The 24,803-nt window shown below is 41.0% G+C and overlaps 1 protein-coding gene across 6 annotated transcripts; it reads left to right on the top strand.

Annotated features, from left to right (window-relative positions):
* The first annotated feature begins 42 nt into the window (after nt 1-42).
* On the top strand, nt 43-24,803 carry BRD8 (bromodomain containing 8). Of its 6 annotated transcripts, none has more exons than XM_060765680.2 (22): nt 43-112; nt 1,951-2,047; nt 3,987-4,056; nt 5,567-5,616; nt 6,538-6,660; nt 6,770-6,850; nt 7,282-7,346; nt 8,714-8,850; nt 9,197-9,412; nt 11,634-11,778; nt 13,070-13,279; nt 13,697-13,998; nt 15,603-16,067; nt 16,715-16,808; nt 16,924-16,970; nt 18,301-18,506; nt 18,868-18,960; nt 19,765-19,833; nt 20,523-20,700; nt 21,018-21,122; nt 22,038-22,082; nt 24,396-24,803. In XM_060765680.2, the coding sequence occupies exons 1-22, from the start codon at nt 94-96 to the stop codon at nt 24,453-24,455; spliced, it is 2,877 nt and encodes a 958-aa protein (XP_060621663.2). In that variant the 5' UTR covers nt 43-93; the 3' UTR covers nt 24,456-24,803. The 6 variants fall into 6 exon arrangements, with proteins under 6 accessions (XP_060621663.2, XP_060621669.2, XP_060621668.2 ...); XM_060765682.2 differs by having other exon boundaries at nt 49-109; XM_060765679.2 differs by having other exon boundaries at nt 98-122.

Genomic DNA, 24,803 nt, shown 5'->3' with positions numbered 1-24,803 from the left:
AAGAACGCGGCTTTGAGGAGGAAGCACCGCCCACCGCTCTATGGCATAGCTCGCGGCCCCTTTCCCGGCACGCACCGGGCGTGCGTCGGAAAGATGGCCGCCGGGACGGGTAGTGAGTGGGGGTCTGTCTTTTGAGGAGAGGGTGGAGGAAGGAAATAAGGCGAGCGGGCGGCGGGTGACAGGGTGCCTGCGTTTTTTTAACAGCTTCCATAAAATTACCAGGTCTTGGGTTGCTGTAAGTTTTTCGGGCTGTATGGCCATGTTGCAGAAGCATTCTCTCCTGACGTTTCGCCTGCCTCTATGGCAGGCATCCTCAGAGGTTGTGAGAGGCGAAACGTCAGGAGTGAATGATTCTGGGACATGGGCATACAGCCCGAAAAACTTACAGCGACCCATGATTCCGGCCATGAAACCCTTCGACAACACATTTACCAGGCTTCCCCCCCCCCCCCCCCCTTTCCTCCATGTAGGGAAAAACATATCTTCTTATTTATTTCGTGTCGCTTCTGCAAGCCCCTTCTGGTGGATTGGCTGTCTGCAAAGATGATGCCCTGATGTTTTGATGTTTCGCAATCCTTGTGGGAGGCTTCTCTCATGTCCCTGCATGGGGAGCTGGAGCTGACAGGGGTAGCTCATCCGCGCTCTCCTCGGATTCAAACCTTCAGCCCTGCCGGCACAAGGGTTCAACCCTTTGCACCACTGAGGGCTCCTCAAGTTGCTCCTGACACAGAAAAAAATGTGTCAAAAGAATTGCATAAATAAATTATAAAACTGATAAAATAGAGGGAACACAACCAGCTAAATAATTTTTGGCCAAAAAAGGGCAACAGCGACCACATTGTGTTGTCAAAGGCTTTCATGGCTAGAATCGCTGGTTTGCTGTGAGTTTTCCAGGCTGTATGGTCATGTTCCAGAAGCATTCTGACGTTTTGCACACATCTATGGCAGGCATCCTCAGAGGTTGTAAGGTCTGTTCGAAACTAGGCAAGTGGGATTTATGTGGAACTCTTGTCTGCTTGAGGCAGGTGTAAATGTTGTAATTGGCTACCTTAATTCACATTTTAATTTCCTTGCAGCTTGAGAGTCTGGCTTTGGAATGGCCAGCCTCCCACTCTGGACATGCCATAAGTATATAAACTCCACTTGCCTAGTTTCCAACAGACCTCACAACCTCTGAGGATGCCTGCCATAAATGTGGGTGAAACATCAGGAGAGAATGCATCTGGAACATGGCCATATAGGCCAAAAAACTCACAGCAACCCAGCATTGTCTAGCTTTAAACAGTTCTTTCTCTGTGCATGAAGCAGGGCATTGTGGGCACACATACAGCTGCAGAGTCTTTTGTTCTGCTCCGCAGTCGCAGATTCTTCCACCTTGTGCGACTGACAACCATTTTGCCAGGTTGTCTTTTGATCTGCACAGTCCACTTCTGAGTCTGTTTAGGGACTTCCAAGTTGCTCATTTTTGGTTTGCCCCTGGAGGAAGACCTTCATGGGGGGCTATCCAATTGGAATTTCCTGGTTTAGCTGCCCAGAGGGGATTCCCTTGCTATTGCTGGGGGGGGGGGGGAGTGGAGGACATTAAGAGGAGTGGTGGTTCTCATGAAAAGCATTGCTTTTTTAAAACAACATATCTGCTGCCACACACCTTTTCAGGGCATTCATAGGGCTGAGAACTATAACCTAGCAGCATACTACTACTGCAGTCTCTTGAACAGGCATGGGCAAACTTGGGCCCTCCAAGTGTTTTGGGAGTTGAAGTCCAAAACACCTGAAGGGCCCAAGTTTGCCCATGCTGCTCTTGAGGCTTACTTAAATAGGAGTATTGATTGAGATTGGCGGCTGCACGGACAAAGTTAGGTTTATTTTGAGGTGCTGTCACAAAAGGATCTGTGGGCAGGTTGCAACATTGCAGTGTTTATCTCTTCTCTTTCTCTCTCTGACTTCCAGAGCACAAGTTGCTGAATGTCGGGCCCACAGAGCCATGGTCCATCCGGGAGAAACTGTGCTTGGCCTCCTCTGTCATGCGAAGTGGGGACCAGAACTGGTATGAGATGCATGCTGATTATTGTTGTTATTATTTATAGCTAACGTTCCTTAATTGAGGCAATGCAGTTTAAAGTCTACAACATATAAATATTAAAGTAGTCTTGAACATAGAATCGCTATAAATTTAAATAACTAAAATCTATTAAAATACCTAGGGGCTAGTTGCCCCACCCCACCCCCGCCCAAGGATTGGCCTTTAAAATGTTCTTTAAAAACCTGCCTGAAAAGAGAGGTTTTAGCCTGCCACCAAAACAAAAGGACAGCAGGGAGGGGCCGATCAGGTTTCTCTAGGAAGAAGGGGAGCTCCAGAGTTGAGGCAGCCAGAGCTGATAGAAGGCCTTCTCCTGAAGATCTTAGGGCCTGGGCAGGTTCATACTAGGAGATGTAATTTGCCAAAACTTGCTGCTAAGTCCTGGGCATTGTAATTTCAATTAACAATATTATCTGTTCTTTGAACAAAATTCTGAATTAATTTGTTGTAGTTCTTAATTACCAAGTACAAGTCAAGCATTCCCTATCTTAAATGCTTGGGATTAGAAGGGGAGTTGGATTTGAAGTTTTTTTTCCAGATTTTGGAATATGTATGTACCCATATTTACTCAAGTCTAAGGTACCATCGAATCTAATGTTTACCTCAATTTTCAAACACCTAAAAACAAAAAAATTGCTAACGATTGCAATGCATAGCAGCAAAAGATACACACTTTTTGTACTATGCCCATTACAGTTACTCCCTGCTTAGAATTCCTTCTGTAAAAACTATTAAATAAGAACACCAAAGCTCTCAGCAATGGAAAAGAAACAGTGGAGTGCATCTATGTTGTGGAATGAATCCACTTTAACGTCTATAGTTCAGTGCTATGGAATCATGGGGGCTGTAGTTTTTAAAAGCCTTGAGCCTTCTCTGCCAAAGAATGCTGATGCCTCATCAAACTACAAATTCCAGGATTACATAGCATTGAGCTTTGACAATTAAATTATAGATGACACCCCTCAAAAAAGCTCCATGTGCTCCTGCAGCAGCTTCCTCTATTGCTTTGGCTCAGCACTAAAATTACCCTATTATGCAAATCTAATGTGCACCCTAATTTTGGCAAGGTAATCTAGCCAAAAAAGGTGAGTGTTAGATTCAAGTAAATACAGTATTTGCATGTGCATACATAATGTGATATCTTGGAGATGGAATCCAAGTCTTAACACAAAATTCATTTAAGTTTAAAATGCACTTTATACACATAACATGAAGATAATTTTATATACATTATTATTAATTTGTGCATAAGGCAAAGTTTGTGTAGCATGAATGATCAGAAAACAAAAGTGTTGTTATATCAGCCACCTATCTTTACAGTTTTGGATTTTGGAGTATATCAGATTTCAGAATTCCAGGTAGAGGATGTTTACTTGCTGAGATTTACATATTTTAGTGCTGTTTGTGATATTAGCTTTGAATTTGTTGAAAACGGTGAAAACCAGTTGATAAATACAGCTACCTGAAAACAAGTTCTCTCCGATTGTATGTAGGGACAGATTGGTGATTATCCTGACTTAATGAAGGGTGAGTTAGGCTGAGAGAAAAATTGAGCCAAGGTCATCCAGTGAAGTTCATCTGTCTCAGTTAATGATGTAGATGTAGTCCAGCATATTGCTTTTTAAACAGAAAATTTGATACCAGAGGCAGAAATAACATGGAAAGTGTAGGAATAGGTTTCTACACCAGAAAAAAGAGCGGTTCAACATGTTTCAGTGCTATTCAAAACTATGCACATGTGAAATGAAATAACCAGGTCAGGTAAGGATTGCATGAGTAAGCAAAAATAAAGTCTATTGTGTGTATCTTGTGGTTTCCAGGACTCTGAACATGAGACCAAATGTTTTCCCACTGAATTGTTGAAAAAGGGGGATTAAAGATCTTCAACTACTTTATTTTTCTCTAGGGTGTCTGTCAGCAGAGCTATCAAACCTTTTGCAGAGCCAGGACGCCCACCTGATTGGTTTTCTCAGAAAGTAAGATGTTTCATTTTCACCTTGATAATGTCAATAAGCTTTCGTTTCATATTTGGAGTATATTTGTCTTTGGGACTCACTTTGAGCGTGTGAATAAATATGAATAAAAAAACCCTTCCATTGAGTGTGTTTACAGGTGTTTTCTGATTCTGTGGGAATTTTGGTATAGTATTAATGGATAGGTAAACTTAAACTGTCTTGTGTTTAATGAACCCATGGAGAATTAATTGTCTTTCTTGCCCTGCACTTGATGCAACCAACCTGTTGCCAATTAGAATATATCTGTTCTACTTATAATCATTTGATGAAAAATGACATGGAACATTTTTGTCCCAGTATAGTATGTTGGTTCAGACAAAAAAATACCGTAATTGGAGGTGGGTGGGGGTGGATTTGTTGGGAATTTTGCTGTACTAAACTGAAATGACAACGTGGATGATGCCTAAACTAAGCACATCTCACTGCACATTTTAGCAGCCAGAATTCTATTAGTTAGTGTTCTAATTTCTGAAGGTGAAGGCCTTTGCATTTCATACTGGAAAAATTGAATTTAGATGGAACTCCATTCCTTACACTGATAGGGCTACATGTGGATCTCCCCCTGAGAGAAATTTAAGGTAATATGGAAGATGCTTGTTTGTCCCTAACTTTCAGTGCAATGATGAGATATATAACCAAGAATTCAGCGGAAGATACTGAAAGAAAAACTGGGTTAGCCATTCATGTCTGTTGTAGTTCTGTTAATTCCTATAGGCATCCTGGCATGTAGAAGTTAGCCATTGCTGGTGCTAATAGTAGAATTGCCTCATATGACGGGAGATGATTCTCTTCTGTTTGTGAAATATGGTAACTTCCTCCCAAAAGCTTAGTAACCCCATTTTCGGTTTTGAATGCAAGGCCCTAAATGTGGGGTGTATGACTGGATGGGACCAGGGGAGCAATTTTTCACCTCTGAACTCATCACTACAGGACACATCTCCACCTGAAGGAGTCAGAAGTGACATGGTGTCACTTCTTGTACAATTTGAAGGAGAAACAGAGAAAACAAAGTCTTTGAGGGGGAAATGAGGTTGGATGGGTAGCAGTATTTTTGGTATGTTTGCATCCATTAGGTGAATTTTGGGTGTGATTTTTATAAAAAAAAAAAATCACTGAAAATAATGTCAAAACTTTAAAGAAGAGGCTTTGAGGGCCAGAAAATCAGGGCTCAAGGAGTGCATGTAGCCTGAAGACTATACTTATCCCATCCCTGCCAAGACTATGTGGTTTTCTTCAAATTTCCTCCTTTCTTCTGCCAGTTATAAATGTGATCATTAGTGTACCTCTTTTCTCTTAAGATCCAACTGTATGCATTCAGTATCACACACATCCAAAAACCTTTTCAGTAGAGCAAAACTTGTTGCCAACACATCTTGAGAAATAACGTTATTGTGTGGAAAATGTCTTTCTCTGCATACAATTTTTTTAGTATTGCCTGTATTGCGAACTTTGTATACTTTTCCCTCCCTAGCATTGTGCATCACAATATTCTGAGCTTCTGGAGACAACAGAAACACCAAAGTGAGTTCAAATGCTAACCCATGTGATGTTTACTTTTTTCATTCTTTGTCTTTGAGTGAGGAAGGGCAGGAGTTAATGTACAATAGAGAGCTAATCAGCAGTATAGCTTATTTCCAAATTTAGAAGGAATAACAGAACAGTTTACTAAAGTAGTGAAAACCTAGCTCACCACTTATTTTTCAAGTCTAGTTGACAGCAATTGTGTATAATCATAGAATCATAGAATCAAAGAGTTGGAAGAGACCTCATGGGCCATCCAGTCCAACCCCCTGCCAAGAAGCAGGAATATTGCATTCAAACCTCTCCTAATCTCTCCTAATCCATAGTTTTTTCTTACATTGATAATGGGACTCCTTGCTAAGCATGACAATTTTTCTTTTTTCCTGATGATGGATCTTCTGAGGTTTAAAATGTTTTTGCAAAATTAGTGTCAAAAGTACTCCAAAACTTTCTTCTCAAACAGTTCTAAAGAGCACTATCCTATCAAATAATGGGTTAGGGACTTGCTTTGGATAAATAGGCTCATTTAGATAAGCAGGCATTTTTCTAGACATTATTGCATCTTTCATAGTTGACTTCTCATACGCTCGGGAGTGGCTTCTTTCTGTAGTGTCCAATTGATCTAACAAGCCAGAATGATTAGCCAAGAATGAACTTATTTTATGGTTTTGCGCAGGCAAGTAACCATCTTACAAACTCTGATACAAATAAAGTGTTTGGCTGTAATTAAACTTGAAATGTTGTAAAGTATGTATGGGTTTTTGAAAGAGTGTTTATGGTTAATTGCAGGGTGTCTACATTAAAATGTAATTCTTCTAGAAACAGGTGTGCTGGGATTTGTCAGAATAAAAGTTGCTGAATTTAAGGGGATTGAACATTTCTGTTTTGGTTGCCTATATTGCTTCCCTATTTTTTGTGCAGAAGAAAGCGTGGTGAGAAAGGTGAAGTGGTAGAAACTGTAGAAGATGTTATTGTGAGGAAAATGACGGCAGAACGGGTAGAAGAGCTGAAGAAGCTGATTAAGGAAACTCAAGAGAAATACAGGTATGGTTTCGGATTTACTAGAATGTGGCACTTTTGGAAGGTCCTGATTATTTGAGAATAGGTTGATAGGAATAAAATGAACTAAATCTCTCTTGTGTTTTCTTTACAGGCAGCTGAAGAGGGATGCAGAACTGATTCAAGCAGGGCATATGGACCACAGGCTGGAGGAAATATATAATGACATTGTGGTGTGGGTTATCTTTTTCTTCTCCTTTTGTTATGGTCTCTTTTTTCTGAAAATTGTATTTTCTTTATCCACCCGTAGCATGTTGGAGTGGTTAAATTTGGAATTGTGGATCCGGAAAAGTTCTATATGTAGTAGGGGATGTCATTGACCAGTGTGGCACAATTACACAATTTTTTTCAGTGCTTTGCATTCTTTTTATTATTCCTGCACCCCCACTTGTTGTGGGCTATTTTGCAAGACTTTAAAGATACTTCTAGAAAGTGGTTCAGACAGACTTACTTTTTGTTTTGTTTTAAATAAAGTCCTCCTGAGGGCTTGATTTTGATGAGTTTCACATTATTTTAAATAATGAGGGTCTAATATGTGAGTAGGAAGAACATCAGTTTTGTATCCAGTAACCTTGTATAACACTAAATTACCTTGGAATTCTCCAGGAAGAAGAGAATGGAAGAGGAAGAGGCAGAGATGAAGAAGAAAGCTACAGATGCTGCTTATCAGGGTTAGTTGAAAATCAGGGCTTTCTCAAATAGAATCAAACTCCTGAACACAAAACATTTAGAATAAGTATAAGAGTTATGGGAATTCAATTTCCATTAGGATTTAGTTGCCTATCCATCTTAGGTCCAAAGCTATCTGACAAATCATTCCTCATTCTATGAGTTTGCATGTACTCTGAGATCATCCAAACAGGGTCTTCTTTCAGACCCACTATCTTTACAGGTGCTGTGGACAGGAATGCAAGATGGGACCTCCTTCTCAGTGGCTGCCCCAGTTTCTCCCAACACCTTCCTCGAAAGATTATATTGGCTCCCTCTTTGCTATCGTTCCGAATATATTTTTACTTTGACAAATTTCTAGAAGTGAAGGCTTTTAAGGAGAGGGCTTTTAAGAAGGTGCTTTACTACTCTTAAATTGTTTTAGCTGCACATCATTTTTATTCATTTAAAGCACTTTTGTATTGTATCTCAAGGTGAGGAGAAAATCCAAGAACAATTCAAGATATGGAGATAAAAAACATTTTTAAAGGCCAATTAAAGTATTTGAAAACTTCTGAAAGCAATCTAAAAACAAACCTAGAGTCCAGTTTTAAACAGTTAAATCAGTTCCTGGTAGGGCCCTATGGGAGGAGGTAATCTTTCAGATACCCTGGTTCCAAGTTATATAAGGCTTTGTAAGCCAACACCAGCACCTTAAATTGCGTTTGGAAGCCAGTGTAGTTTTTGCAAGACATGTAAAATGTACAACTGACACCAGTCTAGCTGGTGTGTTTTGCACTAGCTGTAGTTTCCAAACACTTTTCAAAGTCAGCCCTGCATAGAGTGCAATGCAGTAGTCTAAACAAAACCAGGGGTTGGTCTTGCCTCTCCAAGCAAACTGTTCATTTTTGGTGTAGGTTTTAATTGTTTTATTATTGTCATTAGTTTAATTAAAGTTTAGTGTTGATGTGTTGTATATTTTAATTATACTACATTTTTTCAGTTTACTAGCTACCTGTGTCCCACCTTGGGCCAAAAAACAATGTTCTTACAGATGATGATATAGAAACATTTAATATATAGAAGCATTTGCATACTTTCATCTTCCTTGGCTTCTTCTCTGAGAAGTTGCATGCAGTTTTTAGAGCTCCCTGTGGCTCTTTAAAAAATAGATTGCAAGACAAATTGTAATGCAGAAGCCCTTGTCTGGATTTTGAACCAAGACGGAATACCAGAAATACTCCTCCGTTTTTTTAAAAAATCAGTCAGAAAGTTGCTTCTTAGAGCTATTGTGTGGAAGAACTTGCTACAGACTTTGGTGGCAGAAACTGCAGAGGAGGCTTTTGAACAAAAACATTTGAAATGTAACATTCTACCTGTTCCCCTCCAGCTCGTCAAGCAGTTAAAACCACATCACGAAGACTGCCTGGAATGATGGTTCGCTCTCCAGCAGGTTCTACTTCACCAGGAGCAGACTACGGTCTCGGGGACTTGTCTCAACCCAGTGTCGAAGAGACTAGTCCAGGGGTAAGGATTCAGCAGGCATGAGAGACTGTTCAGTGTTTCCTGCTATTCTCTAGACTTCTGCCTTCTCCCCACTCTCTTTTGCCTTCTGTAATCAAATGGTTTCTGGGCAGCCTTGTCCAGAGAATCAAGTTTGCTTTGTCCTGTGTGACAAAGATATGGAACATGCTTCAGTGATAATGTCTAGCATAGGAATAGGGAGGAGACACACAAAGGTTTGAGGGGAGCAGGAGTGATGGAGGAGGTGCTTGGGGTGCGCTGAGTGACTGGCCCTGTTGGGAGAAGTCGGTGGGTCTTGTTAAGATGGCGAGGATGTGGCTTTGAACAGTGTGGTTTTTCTCTTTCTCAGGTAACTCCAGGGACATTGCCCAGCACCCCAGTTGCCTCCTTCATTGGGATCCCTGACACCCCTTTGGGCTCCACCTCCCTGGATGCCCCCATGACCCCAGTCACAGATGATTCAGCCCAGAAAAAGATGCTAGGACAGAAAGCAACTCCGCCTCCTTCTCCTCTGCTTTCAGAGCTGCTGAAGAAGGGCAGCCTCCTGCCCACGAGCCCCAGGCTGGTATGGAGTACCCTGCTTTATATATGCAATTGTCCTGGTGAATCTCTGTGACTGACTTTCACCACAAAAGACACAAACCTCTTTAAAGGAGAAGGTTTACAGAGGATGTAGGAGCCCAAATAACACATGGCAGCCATATACACATAAATGTATACATAGAACACTTTCCAAGATGCACAAAAGTGCTTCGCATACATCATCTCAGTAATCCAGAAATATTATTTATTAACCACATAAGAGTTGGGAAAAATAGATAGTGTATTTCCTAATTTATTTATTTATCGTGTCAGGAGCGAGTTGAGGGTACAATTAAAATGCATTAAAAACACAAAGCTTTTTTTAAAAAAAAAGAATTTGGCATTATGCTAAATGTCCTTTGACCAGAAACTGACCACTTGGAGGGCCTCTGGTGTCACTGTGAGAAGGTCCAAATGCAACACATAGAGTTCATGGCTGTGTTATGATTTGAAGAGAGGTTTCATGGTAACCATTGTATTGTGCAACAGTTAGAAAAGGTTGATGTTTTAATATAGAAATGCATTTAGTGCTTGGCTGGGATTCTAAGAACCCTTCCAGACAGGCCCTAGATCCCAGGATCTGATTCCAGGTTTTCTGTTTATCCCAGACTATCTGGCAGTGTGGACTCATATAATCTGGTTTAAAGCAGAAAACCTGAGATCAGATCCTAGGATATAGGGCCTGTCTGGAAGGGCCCTTTGTGTTTATAATCCATTGTTCCTGAACTTCCTTTTCTTATCTGATGTCCTCCAGACGTGCTGGACCATAGCACTGGTTATGTTGTCGATTATGGTAGAGTATATTGGTGGTGGTTGTCTTGGCAAATCTGGAGGGCACCAGGTTAAGGCTGTTTTTGATAGGGTTTTTGTGATTTGGGATTTTTAGAAAATATTTGTGCATGTATAGTATTTGCTTCCTGCTGTAACATTTCGCTCCCATGGCTTTTTTGTTCAAGAGGAACACAAATAGTGAGTGATGCTTCAGCATACGGTGCTACCATATCTCTCATTTGGTCCATTTTTTATATGTTTGGAGCTCAATTGAACGGTGGATGTGTTGTACACTACCCCAGGGAATGGAAAAAATACCACAAAATGTTTTAAACATATTCTGTCAGTATTAGTGCTACAAAAGAGCACCAAAGAGCACTAAGGAGGAGAAAATAACCAAGTTATATAAAGTGTGTGTTGGGGGGGGGGGTTCTGTATTTTATGAATCTATTATGCTAAAATTATATCTGTGCTAGTGCAAATATGCAAACAGTGTCATAGTGCTATGGAAGTCTCCACAATTGCACAGCAATTAATACTGTTATATCATGTTTGTATGCCTTCATATAGCAAGAGCACATTTGCTTAACTGTGTATGACAGGATCTCTAAAGACCAACAATGCTCTGTCTTCCTTCATCCTATCTATTTGGCATGAGATACCAATTTGGGAGGAAGAAGAAAATCTCTGTATGGGGATGCAAAACTTTCAAGTGTGGGAATGTTTCTGCTGTTACTGTCTGCAATATATCTAGTGCTTCCTTCAAGATCCCCATCTTGCTTACTTACCTCTGCTCTCACGAGCATATACTTGTTCCAATAACTTGTAAAAGGTACAACAAACAAGAGTATACAATGAAACATAAGCTTGTTATATTCACAATACTGATTATTGTTTATTGTACCTTTTACAAGTTGTTGGAACAAGTGTATGCTTGTGATTGCTTCATTATTGTGACTGTGGATTATTGTTTTGCTGATTCAGGGGAATCTGTTTTCTTTACATTACCTCTGCTCTCCTCATATATTCTGGTTTTTTGAGGTATACATGTATACCTTCTCCTGTTTTTGTCTTACTTTTAATTCCATCAGTGGTTAATTCCATCAGTGAAAGTCTCCCTCCTGTTTTAAATCAAGTTGCCTTCTGAGCATTTTATCAAACTTTGTCACGCCAATACAGATTGGTATGAGAGGCATAGAATGCTGCTTGATGGGAATGAGGGAGTTCTAGGTTTTGTTTTGGTGTTTTATTTTTTGTGCATCTGTGCTTGATGATCTCCATCTCTGATGCTGGTATATATATTTTTTAATGTCATGAGGTAGCAGCCAGAGGGGAGCCTGGAACAGGTTTATTAAATGCAGCATATTGCAACAGAGTATAGATATGAGACCTTGTCATACACTGGATTTTAGTCTACCTATGTCCTTTGGCAGGTGGGCGAGAGTGACATGTCGGTTGTTTCTGGTCATGCAAGCAGCTCTGGTATCCTCCTAGAGGTTGGAGGAGTCCTTCCGGTTTTGCATGGTGGAGAGATGCCGTCAGCTCCTACTACTGTTCCTGCATCCCCTGCTGCTTCAGGTAAGTTTTTTTTTTTAAATTGATCATTTGAAAGCCGGAAACATAAAGGACCAGATGATTTGTGTGATTGGCAAAGCTTGTAGTCAGACCTTGGTGTGCATTTATTTGAGAGCTTCAGCGCTTTGTATCTTTTAAATCATTCCCTTTACTTATTTCTCCTTTCCCTTCATCTCACTTTCAGTTGTATGTTCTATCTTATACCTTCTATGTTTCTTTAAATATTTCGTAGTTAAACCATAGCTTCTCTTCAGCCCTTTTCTGTTTATAGTTTTTGTTTTTGGAATTTTCTTCTTACTAATTCTCATTTATCTGCTATTTTGTCTGTGTTTAGGTAATTTCTTTTTGTTCTGCCAACATATCGAGTTAGAAATGGTGTATAATTTTCTAATTGTGTCCTGCAAACAAAATTAGATACTGTTCACATTTATTTATTTTGAGAATGCAGTTTACATTTTGTTTTCTAAAGCAAGCTTGAAACAATACAATAGCTGACGAAAGTCCATGTTGCAGAAGTGTTAGATGGAGGAAAAAAAATCTTTGTATTATATGGATGTTGAAACCCACAAGAGGAAAATGTGGACATTTCTAGCAAGGTGTATAGACAACCCTCTCTTTAGAGTTCTGTGTTAGATTTCACCTAGTTGATCACAAAGAGGCATATAATCTCAACTATGATGGAGAATTTGACCTCCTGAATATTTTTGAAAATTAAACATATAATTCCCAACTATAATGTTATGAGAAATGAGCAGAGGTAGGGGCCCATGTTGATAGGAGGCCTGGGAACCAGCAAAAGACTTAGGCAGGGTATCCAGGGCCAGAGGCTTCACTGGTCTTAATTACCAGTTCTCCCTTGAATCAGCCCTCCATGCACTTGGCCTACACATTCCCCTCTTTCCTTCCCCCATATGAGTTATCTATCAAAATACTGTGAATTCTACAAGTCTCTGAAAGTTGAAAATTGGATTTAGTTTTCCATATTCAGGGAAAGCTATGTAAACATGCTGCATGTGTTTAGTGTGTAAAAATGTGGCTGGTATGGATTTTCTTGGTCCAGACTTTGAGCTTTTATTTTTGTTTGACATTAGTATCAACCATCATTTAAAAGGACACTATTTCCTTGCTTTGTATGTACTCCTGGGCTTTGCTAAGGAATTGCCACAGGATAGCTGCCTGTTCCTGGTTCTGTAACTGGTTGTGCTGGAAGGAGCCCTGGAATTGCTTGCTGAGTAGTCTTCTGTAGCTGTTGCTTCTTAGCTAATGTGCCTTTCCCCTCTTCATGCTTTGTTAGGTGCTCCTACTCTTTCCCGCCTTTTAGAAGCTGGTCCAACACAATTCACCACATCGCTTGCTTCCTTTTCTGCTGTTGCCAGTGAACCTTCAGCCAAACTCCTGCCACCCCCCGTAGAGCCCGTGTCTCAGGCAACTATAGTCATGGTCCCTACGTTACAAGCACCAGCTGCTGTGCCACCTGCTGCAACTCCAGAAAGTGTAGCGACAGGTGCGTCCTTGCACTCATATGTCACTCAGTAACTTACGGAAGACTTTCTCTCTTAGGTTGTACAAAAGGGCTGTATGAATGTGGACTGTGAACATTTCAAATTCATAATGGGGTGATTGATCTTGGGATGACTAAGCTGGGGTTATGAGGAGGAGTCTTTTGAGTTTCATCCAGAGCCGAGAACGGAAAGAGGACGGGGATAAAGGTGGGAAGATTTAAGGTCAGGGCTGGACTAGGAAGCAAAGAGGAGGTTCCCCTTTTTACTCCAACCATTGTGGGGGTACGGGAATGTTGGAAGAGGGCACCAGCCTGCAGGTGTCTTTACTGGGAGCTGTGGAGTTCCTTTTAATTTTTGATCTGACCCGTGCTGGTCAGCACAACCACCAGACGTTCACTCGACTTGTCCCTCTTGTCTAGTGAGTCAGCCCAGCACCTGCGTTTCCATGGAGCCCGTTCCTAATCCTCACACTGTGACAGTGTCGATGGACAGTAGTGAAATATCCATGATTATTGATTCCATCAAGAAAGACTGCCTGGGCTCTGGGGCATCCGCTGCTGTAGGTACTTCCAAAGACCACAGCATGGATGGGAAGGAAGACCTGGATCTGGCTGAGAAGATGGATGTTGCAGTTTCCTATGCAGGAGAAGAGCCTTCTTACACCGGGGAAGAACTGGACTTTGAGACTGTTGGGGACATCATAGCCATTATTGAGGATAAGGTAAGTGAGCTGGAGAGGCCTGTGATGTCAATCATTGCTTCCTGCAATTTTGAAGGCATTTCTTCCTGCTTAGTTTCTCATCCTGCATCAAGATCACTGAAACTTAACGCTCCAGGTGTGTTACAGTTACCAAAACTAAACGAAATACGTGTGAGGCTCTGATCCCAGTTTCCCTTTATTTTCCCTGACTCTGTTATTGTGAGCTTGGAAAGCTCTTGGATGTTTCTGCAGTCCCATACATGCTTTCCAAGCAGGGTGCCCATTGCCTTTTACAGGGAGTTTGGGGGATGCTCCACATGGCAGGTGTAAAAAGAGGTATTCTTCAAAACTGCCCATCTAATAAAAAGAATCCTCCTTGAGAGAGAGTCTAAACTTCTCTTGAAAACATTGTAAGAACTTTGTACTTGGGCTAAATTTCAATGATTGAGACAGGCAAGGGTTTATTAGATTTTAGAAATACATTTTGGTTTCATAGAATCATAGAGTTGGAAGAGACCTCATGGGCCATCCAGTCCAACCCCTGCCAAGAAGCAGGAAAATTGCATTCAAAACACCCCCAACAGATTGCTACCCAGCCTCTGTTTAAAAGCCTCCAAAGAAAGAGCCTCCACCACACTCCGGGGCAGAGAGTTCCACTGCTGAACAGCTCTCACAGTTAGAAAGTTCTTACCCATGTTCAGGTGGAATCTCCTTTCCTGTAGTTTGAACCCATTGTTCCATGTCCTAGTTTGCAGGGCAGCAGGAAACAATTTTGCTCCCTCCTCCCTATGACTTCCCCTCACATATTTATACATGGCCCTCATGTCTCCTCTCAGCCTTTTCTTTTGCAGGCTAAACATGCCCAGCTCTTTAAGCTGCTCCTCATAAGGCTTGTTCTCCAAGCCCTTTCGGGTATGCTTATAGCCATTGTTATTTTTTTTTAAAAAAAAAACACCCTTTAGTCTATGTAATAAATGACTAGAGATATTCAAGTGATGTTTTGCCATGGTGGAGTTTTACCTTTTTATTTGTGCGTGTTCATTAAATTCATTTATCGCATGCTTCTTTAATTCACTTTAGAACTCTAATTTGCAACAGTGATCAGGATATTCGTGATATTTGATATGTGTTTCTCCTAAGTAACTTGTCATGACTTGCTCTTGTAGTCATAATTGGATTCAAATCTAATTAGTGTTAGATTTGAAGTATAGACAGGAGTTTTGGTCTATATGGATGACAGCCTCAAAATATCCTGAGAAACAGATATGTAAAGAAGCAAAGTGCAGAAAGGGGAAGCCAGAAATATATTCCTGTACAGAGAGTAAAATTGCTTTTTCTTAACTGTCCTGGATATATTTATATAAAGTGAGGTTATCATGTCTTCCAAAAAGAAGCTTCATGTTTATTCAATTCTTCCTCAAATCCCTAAACTGTATGCTGTCACCATTAATGGATCTTGCATTGAGAAATAGTGATACTGAAAAATGTTTTCATCCACGCTCCTGTTTTCTGCATCTAGGTCTCTAAGACGAAGAGTGTGGTTTTTGTTGACTCTGTGGGAAAGGCTTTCCATCTTTCTCATTAATCAGAGTAGCCTTTTCTTCTTTATACCATTGTTGATGAAGGTGGATGACCATCCTGAAGTCCTGGATGTAGCAGCAGTGGAGGCTGCTTTGTCTTTCTGCGAAGAGATTGAGGACCCTCAGTCACTGACTGGGCCCTGGGAGCATCCTCTCCAGCGGGAGCATCCCCTCCAGGCAGAGCGTGAGAAGCAGAGCCAGATCCCCCCAATGCCTGTGACGGTAAAGCAGGAGAGGTCAGATTGTGAGGAACCAGAGGCCAAGAGCATCCGGGACCTGATGAACATGGGAGACCTGGGAGCAGAAATAAAAAACGAGCCTCCGGAGCAGGGACAGATTCATTTGGGCTCCGAGGAAACCTCTGCAGTAGGAGCCAGAGCAAGTGAAGCCACTGAGTTGAGGGGACAGATCTCTGAAGATGAAGAGGGAGCGGTTGCTGGCCTGGAGGGCTCTGAACTGGAGATGGAATCATCAAAGGATGAAATGGATCATGGAACAGTGAAGACAGAGGTAAATGTGGCTGGAAGATAAGGTGAGGGAGGAAAATGTGAAAGTGTGACAAGAGACCCACAGTTTGAAAATGATTTTAGTACTTAGTGCAGTTTTCATTTTTGGACAAATTTTGTACTATATTTATTCTCTTTAAGGCTTTTTTTAAAAATGGAAGTTAACTAAAAGTGACTTCTGGTCACATCCTGTTTGAAGAAAAGGCTTTTCAACCTAAAAACGCAGTGAAAATGCCCCCCAGATCCCTGGGCAGGGATCATTTTTTTCTCTTTGTGTCTGCCTGCCAGGCCACAGCAACAGGTTTCAGTTTACCTGAAGTGACATGACTGATTGATTGATTGATTGATTGACTTGAGGGCATTTTTCTTCCTCCTTTTTTGACTGGGAAGCTAGAGAGGCTACCAGAGAGGCTAGAGATACATTGATAGACTTTTAGGCAATTTTGAAAGATTTGGAGGGTAGCTTGCATTTAAAAAAACAAATAGATTGGGGGATCTAGGGTTTTAGAGGATGCTGCACTTAAAGATCCCACAGAGTGTTAGCAGACATTTGGGTTAAAATAGCATTGTTGTTGGCAGTGCTAATGGCATTTGATGGCATTTGATGCCTTTAATATGAGATGTGTAGAAAGTTTGTCCTGTTCATTCTAGCTCCCTGCTGATGATGAAACTTCCTCTTCGCATGCTCCGAGTGCAAGTGAAGACTCATCACAGGCAGATCTTCACCACAAATATGAGCTTTCAGGTAAGTTTACTGGATTTATAGGAAGATGGGATCACATTTAATAGGTTGACAGAGAGTGACACTAATGCTGAAGAATGGCTTTAGAGACTTCTCTTGTTTTGTTTCTATTTCCCAGAATCAATGAAGGAAGAAGCCCAAGCTTTATTTGAGAACCAAATGAAGGTTTGTTATTTAATGCTATATTTCTTCACATAATATGTGCAGGATGAAAGAAGCTGTTAGCTCTTTGCATTTGAATGCACAGACAGAGGAAGTCAGAATTAGAGCAGAGTGCTGTTTTGATACATATAAAGTGCCCCAAAATAAGAGACTAGAAAAACTCCATTAATCTTTTTCTGCTGTCCTTCTGTTGTAGCTCTACTATATTCCACGATTCCTCTATGTTGTTTGCTCTCAAATGTATCTCTTCATCATAGTTCCACATTACCTGACAATAAGCTTTTTTTTTGGGGGGGGGGGGGGGAAGCATCTCAGCATTAAATGTGGAATATACTTAAGATCTAACAAGTCAAAATCTGGCACTAATGAAATCCATATATTTAAGCAGTTACCACAACATGATAGAAATCAAAGGGAAAGAAATGGAACAAAACTATTTAGTAGTGCACATTTAAAAATTATCACATGGAAACAGCTGGTTATTTTTTTCTGTAACTGCAACCAACCATATTTTATTAAAATATTTATGAAAAAAAGTCCTTGGACATTTTTAAAATTCTGATTATCTCGGTTCTTGCAAAGATTGCTAACCATTTTTATAACACACCCCCCCCCCCCCATTTTCTTCAGTAAATTTACCAAGAATCAAACATTGATGTTGGACCTTTGATTAATCAGTTGGATTTTTGGCATAGCCGATATTAATACATTACAGAACTAGAGCAATTAATAATATACATTAGAGAATGATGAATAAATTTATACGTGATTGCATAAATACATATACATTTATCGATGATCTGATAATGAATTTACGTAACAGTATTTGACATACTGGTATGATTATATTAATTTTGGGGCACTGAGTGATGAGGATTGATTTGCCTGTTCTTACTGAATTCTACAAAATAATAAATAGATTTATTATTTTTTTTTTAAAAAAGGGTAACCTCTCAGTAGCAATAAGAACCCTGATGGGACAGAATAACCTTTATAATCCCTCAAAACAAAGATTGAGGAGACCAGACATGCCTTCCACTCTTAAGTATCACTACTGAAAAGGCCCTGTCTGGCTCACACATTTATTGGACTTCAGATAGACACAATAGGCCTGCAACTCCTCAGGCAGGCTGGTGTCAGTTGGGGGAATTAGCTGGAAGGAGACTCTCTTCAAGCATGTTACAGCATTCTTGGCAGACGGTTGTGCATGAAGCTTGTGCTTTCCCCATTGCTGTCAGCTTTGGAGGCTGGTGCTGATGCTGTTAGTGGCAGCTGCATCTTGGCTGTATAGATGATTGGCTGGACTTTTAATCCTGTATCTCGGGCTGCTCAGGGTGAAGAGGATGAGGAGGATGGCGCCAGCGAGGCTGCCAGTTTGGAGGAGCCCAAAGAGGAAGATCAGGGTGAGGAGTATCTCTCAGAGATGGACAATGAACCCCCTGTGAGTGAGAGCGATGATGGCTTCAGTATCCATAATGCGCCTTTGCAGTCTCACACGCTGGCCGATTCCATCCCCAGCAGCCCTGCCTCCTCACAGTTGTGAGTATTGGGGAACCTCCAGCTACTCGGTAGATATCCCAGAGCATGCTGCCAGTTGAGACTTACTGCGTCCCTCACTCTTGTAGTTTTGGTAGTGCAAATTTGCAGAAACCTGCATAATTTTGAAGGACTTCAACTGCTTGTTTGCTGTGTAGCGCACCTTTGCGTTTAGACTCCAGCTGCAAGGAATCCAGTTATTTTTTTTCACAACTGGGAGAAATGTGAAGGAAGTGAAAATAAAGAGTTGGGGGTCTTTTTTATTTGTTGACCATATCATTTGTGCTTGCTTTAAGAACCTCTGTGTATTCTTTTGTTATGGATGTCTTTTCCTATTCTCTCTTTCTCTCATTTCTCTTTCTAGCTCTGTTTGCAGTGAGGATCAGGAAGCCATTCAGGCCCAAAAGATCTGGAAAAAGGCAATTATGTTGGTTTGGAGAGCGGCTGCTAACCACAGGTAAATATCAACATCCTTGAGGTCTGGGTCCTGTCTGCATTTGTATAGAAAGAAACAGGTGAGATGAGCTACTCATTGCACATTGTAGCAAGACTCATTTTGCAAGAGAGAGCCAAGATGCAGCTGCCTCTTGCATGAGAGATGAGTGCCTTTTTAAAGACATTGTTTAAAAATGTCTTTCTTCTGTACTTCTGATAATAAGACGATTTGATGTTGTGTTGATTTTTACAAATCTATTAAATGTATGGTTTTTACTTAATAAAACTCAGTACCTCTGGATATTTCCGTGAGATCCTCTATAGTACAAAGTCTGACAGATTCCCTGAAATCTTGAGAATCTAAAGTTGCTACTTTAAAATAGAACTATCATCATTCAGCACACATACCCAATTTTCCTGAGCATATTTAAAAACTCTGAAGAGGAACTGATTATTTTTTTTATTATAATTACCGTTTTTGTCACAGTTTGCAGAATGTTAGTATTTCAGACTTCTTATGGTGTCATTCACTCTACATTTCTGAGTTTCTTGACTTTCTATATTTGCTGCTGTTTTTGCATTCTTTAAATATGTTCAGTAGACCTGGTACATAAATAATATACATATGGACCAAATGTTTGGTTTCCTGTTCATCAAAGGAATGTGGATTTTTTTGTTCCTTAGCATTCTGAAAAAAATGAGAGAAAGAATATTGCTTATTAAACACACCATGCTTTTGAGGGTGGAAATTAGCTCGACTCAGGTTTTTCACAGCCAATCTTTTGCTATTTATGAGAACTCTCTGGTGTGTTTTTTCTTTCTACAGATACGCCAATGTCTTTTTGCAGCCGGTGACTGATGATATTGCTCCAGGTTACCACAGTATTGTGCAGAGGTTAGTAACCAACTTTGTATTGGTATTTGTCACATGTCAGGCCTTGGTACTCAGTCAGCTTGTAGACAAAAGCAAAAGCATTGCTGATTTGGACCAGGCTTTAGCACAGCAAGTTAAGCCACCAGCTGTAGTAAATCTTGTCAGTCAAAAGGCTGACAGTTCGAAGCCCAGGTCAGGGTGAGCTTCTGGCCTTTAGCCCAGCTTCTACTTACCTAGCAGTTTGAAAGTCAAATGTGATAAGATAAATAGGTACTGCTTAAAAGCGGGGAGGTATTTTAAGGCACCCATAAGGAAACACCAGAAAAATTCCAGCGATTTGATCCAGGAGGAAGTTTACAAATGTTCTTTGGCAGAGAGATGGAGTGACAGCACACACACACTCCCTGGTGGCCTCCAAGATGCCGGAGATGGGAAAAGCCTATATATACACCTTTATGTACAATTGTCTGTCTTGTCAGTGTATTGAATATTTGCCACATATGTATGTTCTATAATCCTGAGTCCCCTTTGGGATGAGAAGGGAGGAATATAAATACTGTAAATAATAAATTCACTAGGATGATCGGATCAGATATCAGTAGACTGGTGTAGAACAGATATTTTTAACAAATGGTCATACTAATCTGTTTTTATTTCTTGTCAATGAATGTATGCCTTGATAATGATAATTCTTGATGTTGTATTGTCAGACCAATGGACTTATCAACGATCAAAAAAAATATTGAGAATGGACTGATCCGGACCACAGCCGAGTTCCAGCGAGACATCATGCTGATGTTCCAGAATGCTGTCATGTACAACAGCTCAGACCACGATGTGTACCACATGGCTGTGGAAATGCAGCGCGATGTCCTGGAGCAGATCCAGGTATTAGCATCATCTGCAGTGGACCAGCATTTCTCTCTGATTTGGCATAAAAGGTGTGGAGTCCTTGTGGGAAATGGTGTCCACTTGAGGTGCCTTGCATCTTTTATTGGTTTGTGTACAGAGAATTTGCTAACCTGTTTGCTGGGATGTCTGGAACATTATGCTAGATGGTTTCCTGTTTCCAAGGTCAGGTAAAAGGATTGCAAGCATACAATCAAGCCAGTACCCAAGTGCTGCTCTCCAGTGCTGTGGTTATAAACTATTAAACCTGGTGTTCATTTTGAGATTCCTAATAGCTATCATGTGGTCTCTTGCAGCAATTTCTAGCCACACAGTTGATCATGCAAACATCTGAATCTGGAATCAGTGCAAAAAGCCTACGTGGACGAGATTCCACAAGGAAACAAGATGCTTCAGAGAAGGTAAGGCTGACCAGTACTGGTGAACATTTGCTTTTGTTTGAGGGAGACAAAAGAAAGGCATTCAAGACGTGGATCCACCCATTTATGATTTACCCAAAGGCGTCAAACCTGTGACCCACCAGATGTTTAGGCTTCCAACTCCCAGAATCCCCAACCAGCTTGTCCAATGGCCAGGAATTCTGGGAGCTGGGGTCCAAAACACCTGGAGGCTCAAAGGTTTGACACCACTGGAGCTTAGTTTCTCTCTGGAATCCTTCATTTGGAAGTTGTATTTGGAAATCAAACTATACACACCTTTTGGTTGAATTGGTAACAAGGTGGTTGTGGTAGCCTCAGTGTCTTCAGTCTCTATCAAAGAGATGACAAATGATTTTGATTCTTAAACCAGTTGTGTCTTGTAGATTAGAAAAGAGGCTGGTGATTCACTGGGCTAAAGAGCAACTCCAAGGTATAATCTGGTGGTTTTAGAGTCAGATGAAATGAAAGAATGTTATGTTCTGCAAACACAAAACCAAAGGAGTTCTCTCACAGGCACTGAGCCCAACTGCAGAATATTAGTTGGTGTTTAAATTATAAGACTGTAATGGTATCATTACTTGATACTGGCCATATCCAGTTTATGCCTGAAAGGAATTTCCGACACAGTTTTAAGCACATTTATTCAGACTCGAGTACATTGTATTTCCTGAGAGTAACTCTAAGAGAAATGTCCATAGGATTGCACCCTCTATTATATTGGAGCTCTCTCTACAGACAGATTAATAACCCCTAGAATGTGATTGTTTTTGCAGTACTTCAGTGTATCTGTGGTTTAAAAAGGTCCCTTTTTGGGATGGGATTGAACTCTGGGTGTTGATTGAGTTAGACATCAGACATATTTATGATAAATCTCAACCTTCAATTATTTTTTAACAGGACAGTGTTCCTATGGGCTCTCCGGCCTTTCTCCTTTCTCTCTTCGTAAGTACTTAATATCCCTGGTTGTACAGTATTAGCTACAAGTTCTGCACAATGAGACTTCATGAAATGCTTTCCCCTTCCCCCAGTTGTGTATAGCTCTGCCTACTGAGGCTTCACTCCATGAATCTGATGAAGTGAACTGTGCCTTATGACAGATTTTGTCATCTCATTTAATCTCAGAGACCTTTCATAGTATAGTTCAAAGTTAAAGAAACACTAAGAAACAATCCTATGTCTTTGTGCTCCACTGTATTGAGTTATGCTGAGAAAGTGGGTCTTGTCACATATTTTGTTTGTTTGACAGCATACTTTATCATCTACATATACACATAGAGGATTCAGGGTCTCCTTGACTCTAACAGTATACTTGATAGGTGGCATTCCATGTTGTTATTTTCTGTGCCTATGCAGGACTAAGCATACATATGGACATTGTTTTGAAAAATAACTTTTTAGACTGCAATTTCTAGAATCTCCAATCAACAGGTTCAGGTTTTTGTTTTGTTTTGATTTTTGTGTCAGGAGTGACTTGAGAAACTGCAAGTCTCTTCTGGTGTTAGAGAATTGGCCGTCTGCAAGGACGTTGCCCAGGGGACGCATTTAAAATATACAAATATACGAACATTAAAACAGAATTAAATATAAACAGTATTTTAAAATTCCCAGTTAAAAAACATTAAAACCACAGCACCCTCTGAATTTATCTTAAAAACATTCACCTGTCTAAATAAAAAGGTTTTAGTCTGCTGCCGGAAGGACAACAGGGAAGGGGCCATTCTGGCTTCCCTGGATAGGGAATTCCAGAGTAGAGGGGCAGCCATCAAGAAGGAAGGCCCACTTTTTCATTCCCACCAACTGAGCTTGGGATGGCGGTGGGACCAAGAGAAGGGCCTCTCCTGAAGATCTCAGGACCCGGGCAGGGGATGTGGTCTGCCAAAATAACCTGGACCTGAACTGTCTAGGGCAAGGGTTCTCAACCTGTGGGTCCCCAGGTGTTTTGCCCTACAACTCCCAGAAATCCCAGCCAGTTTACCAGCTGTTAGGATCTCTGGAAGCTGAAGGCCAAAACATCTGGGGACCCATAGGTTGAGAACCACTGCTCTAGGGCTTTAAAGGTCATAACCACTTTGAATTGTGCCTGAAAATGGCCTGGCAGCCAGTGAAGCTGCCACAATGGGGGTTTGTTCGCTACCTGTAGCCAGCCCTAGGGAGCAACCTGACTGTAGCTCTTTGGACCAGCTGAAGTTTCCAAGCACTCTTCAGAGGTAGCCCCATGTAGAGCATGTTATAGTAATCCAGGCAGGATATAACTAAAGCATGTACCACCTTGGCCAGATCTGGTTTCTGAAGGAATGGGTGCAATTGGCGCACAAGCTTTAATTGTGCAAAGGCCCTCCTGGCCATAGCCATACCTGGGCCTCCATGTTGCCATTGAACCTGGAGGCTCAGGTATCAGCTGTGGCCAGGAGGGCCTTTGTACAATTTAAACTTGTGCGCCAGTTGCACCCGTTCCTTCACCTCTTGTAAGGCGAGATCAAACCACATGATCTGTTCTTGTACAGGGTGGCATATAAATATTTTAATAAATACGATTAAACTAAATTTTGTGCTGATGTTTCTTACACAATGTTCACAATATTTTGTGTCATTACTTTAATCTCCTTTTCCTGTTGCCAAATTCTCTTCAAATTGTGTGATAGACCTTCTCAAGAAAACTAAATTGTAGTGGTTTGTCTGTTCTTTCTATGGATGTACAAGTAGCTATGGCCTGACGTTAAGGAGTCTATTGATTCCATCCACATGAATCAGGTTTGGGATTGTTCTCCAATGTTTATCTATGAAAGACAGAGAAGCATATGAGGAGAGACAGCCAGAAGGAGAGGGCAGCAGATGAAAATAAGCTCTCTGGTTGCCCTACGTTCGTGGACAGACGCTGTGAGGAGATGCTAGGGAGATAGTGCCAGGGCCACGGACGTGGAAGAGAGAGGCCCCTCTAAAGAGCAGCAGCTGATAAGGTACGTTAGCAGCATCCCTTCTGCCCACTGGAAGAATAACTCGGAACAAGCCACATTCCATATTATTGCCAAGAGTCCCCCACAGATGTTATGAGATGGATTGTTTTGGAGTTGACACACAGCCCACCATCAGTTTCATAAGGTAGTCCCCAGTGTTTTAGCAAAGAGCACAATGCTGACAAACTGTGGGCAGAACCATTTCTGGTAACATATATGGCAGACAACCCCCTTGGGCATTTTTTTCTTATTTGGGGCATGCTAATACATTTTTTTCCTTTTTCCTTTGCATCTTGACCAGGATGGGGGGACCAGAGGACGGCGTTGTGCCATCGAAGCAGATATGAAGATGAAAAAATGATGCAGGTGGCAGAAGACCGGAGACAGCCTCCTCTTGTCATTTTGATATAGGAGATCGAAGCAAGAACCTTCCTGATGCAGAGGATGAATCGGCTGTAGACAGGGCAGACTTGCCTGTCTGTATGAAGAAGTGTCATCCTTGAATGTATAATCAAGAACAAGATGGGAGCTCCACTGCCTGTTGTAGGGTGGCTGTATTGGGGCCCCATTAGTGTTCTCATATTAGCTAGCAAATCAGTGGCTAGTACGTACTGTAATGTGAAGTGTACAGATTTTTATTTTTACTTTTATTTTTAATTTTTGTATTTGTGAAGTGTAAATGTGTATAATAAACAATAGTAGAATCCGA

This window comes from Anolis sagrei, chromosome 2, assembly GCF_037176765.1.
Source record: "Anolis sagrei isolate rAnoSag1 chromosome 2, rAnoSag1.mat, whole genome shotgun sequence".
Lineage (NCBI taxonomy): Eukaryota > Metazoa > Chordata > Lepidosauria > Squamata > Dactyloidae > Anolis > Anolis sagrei.
This window is presented reverse-complemented; position numbering and strand designations above follow the sequence as displayed.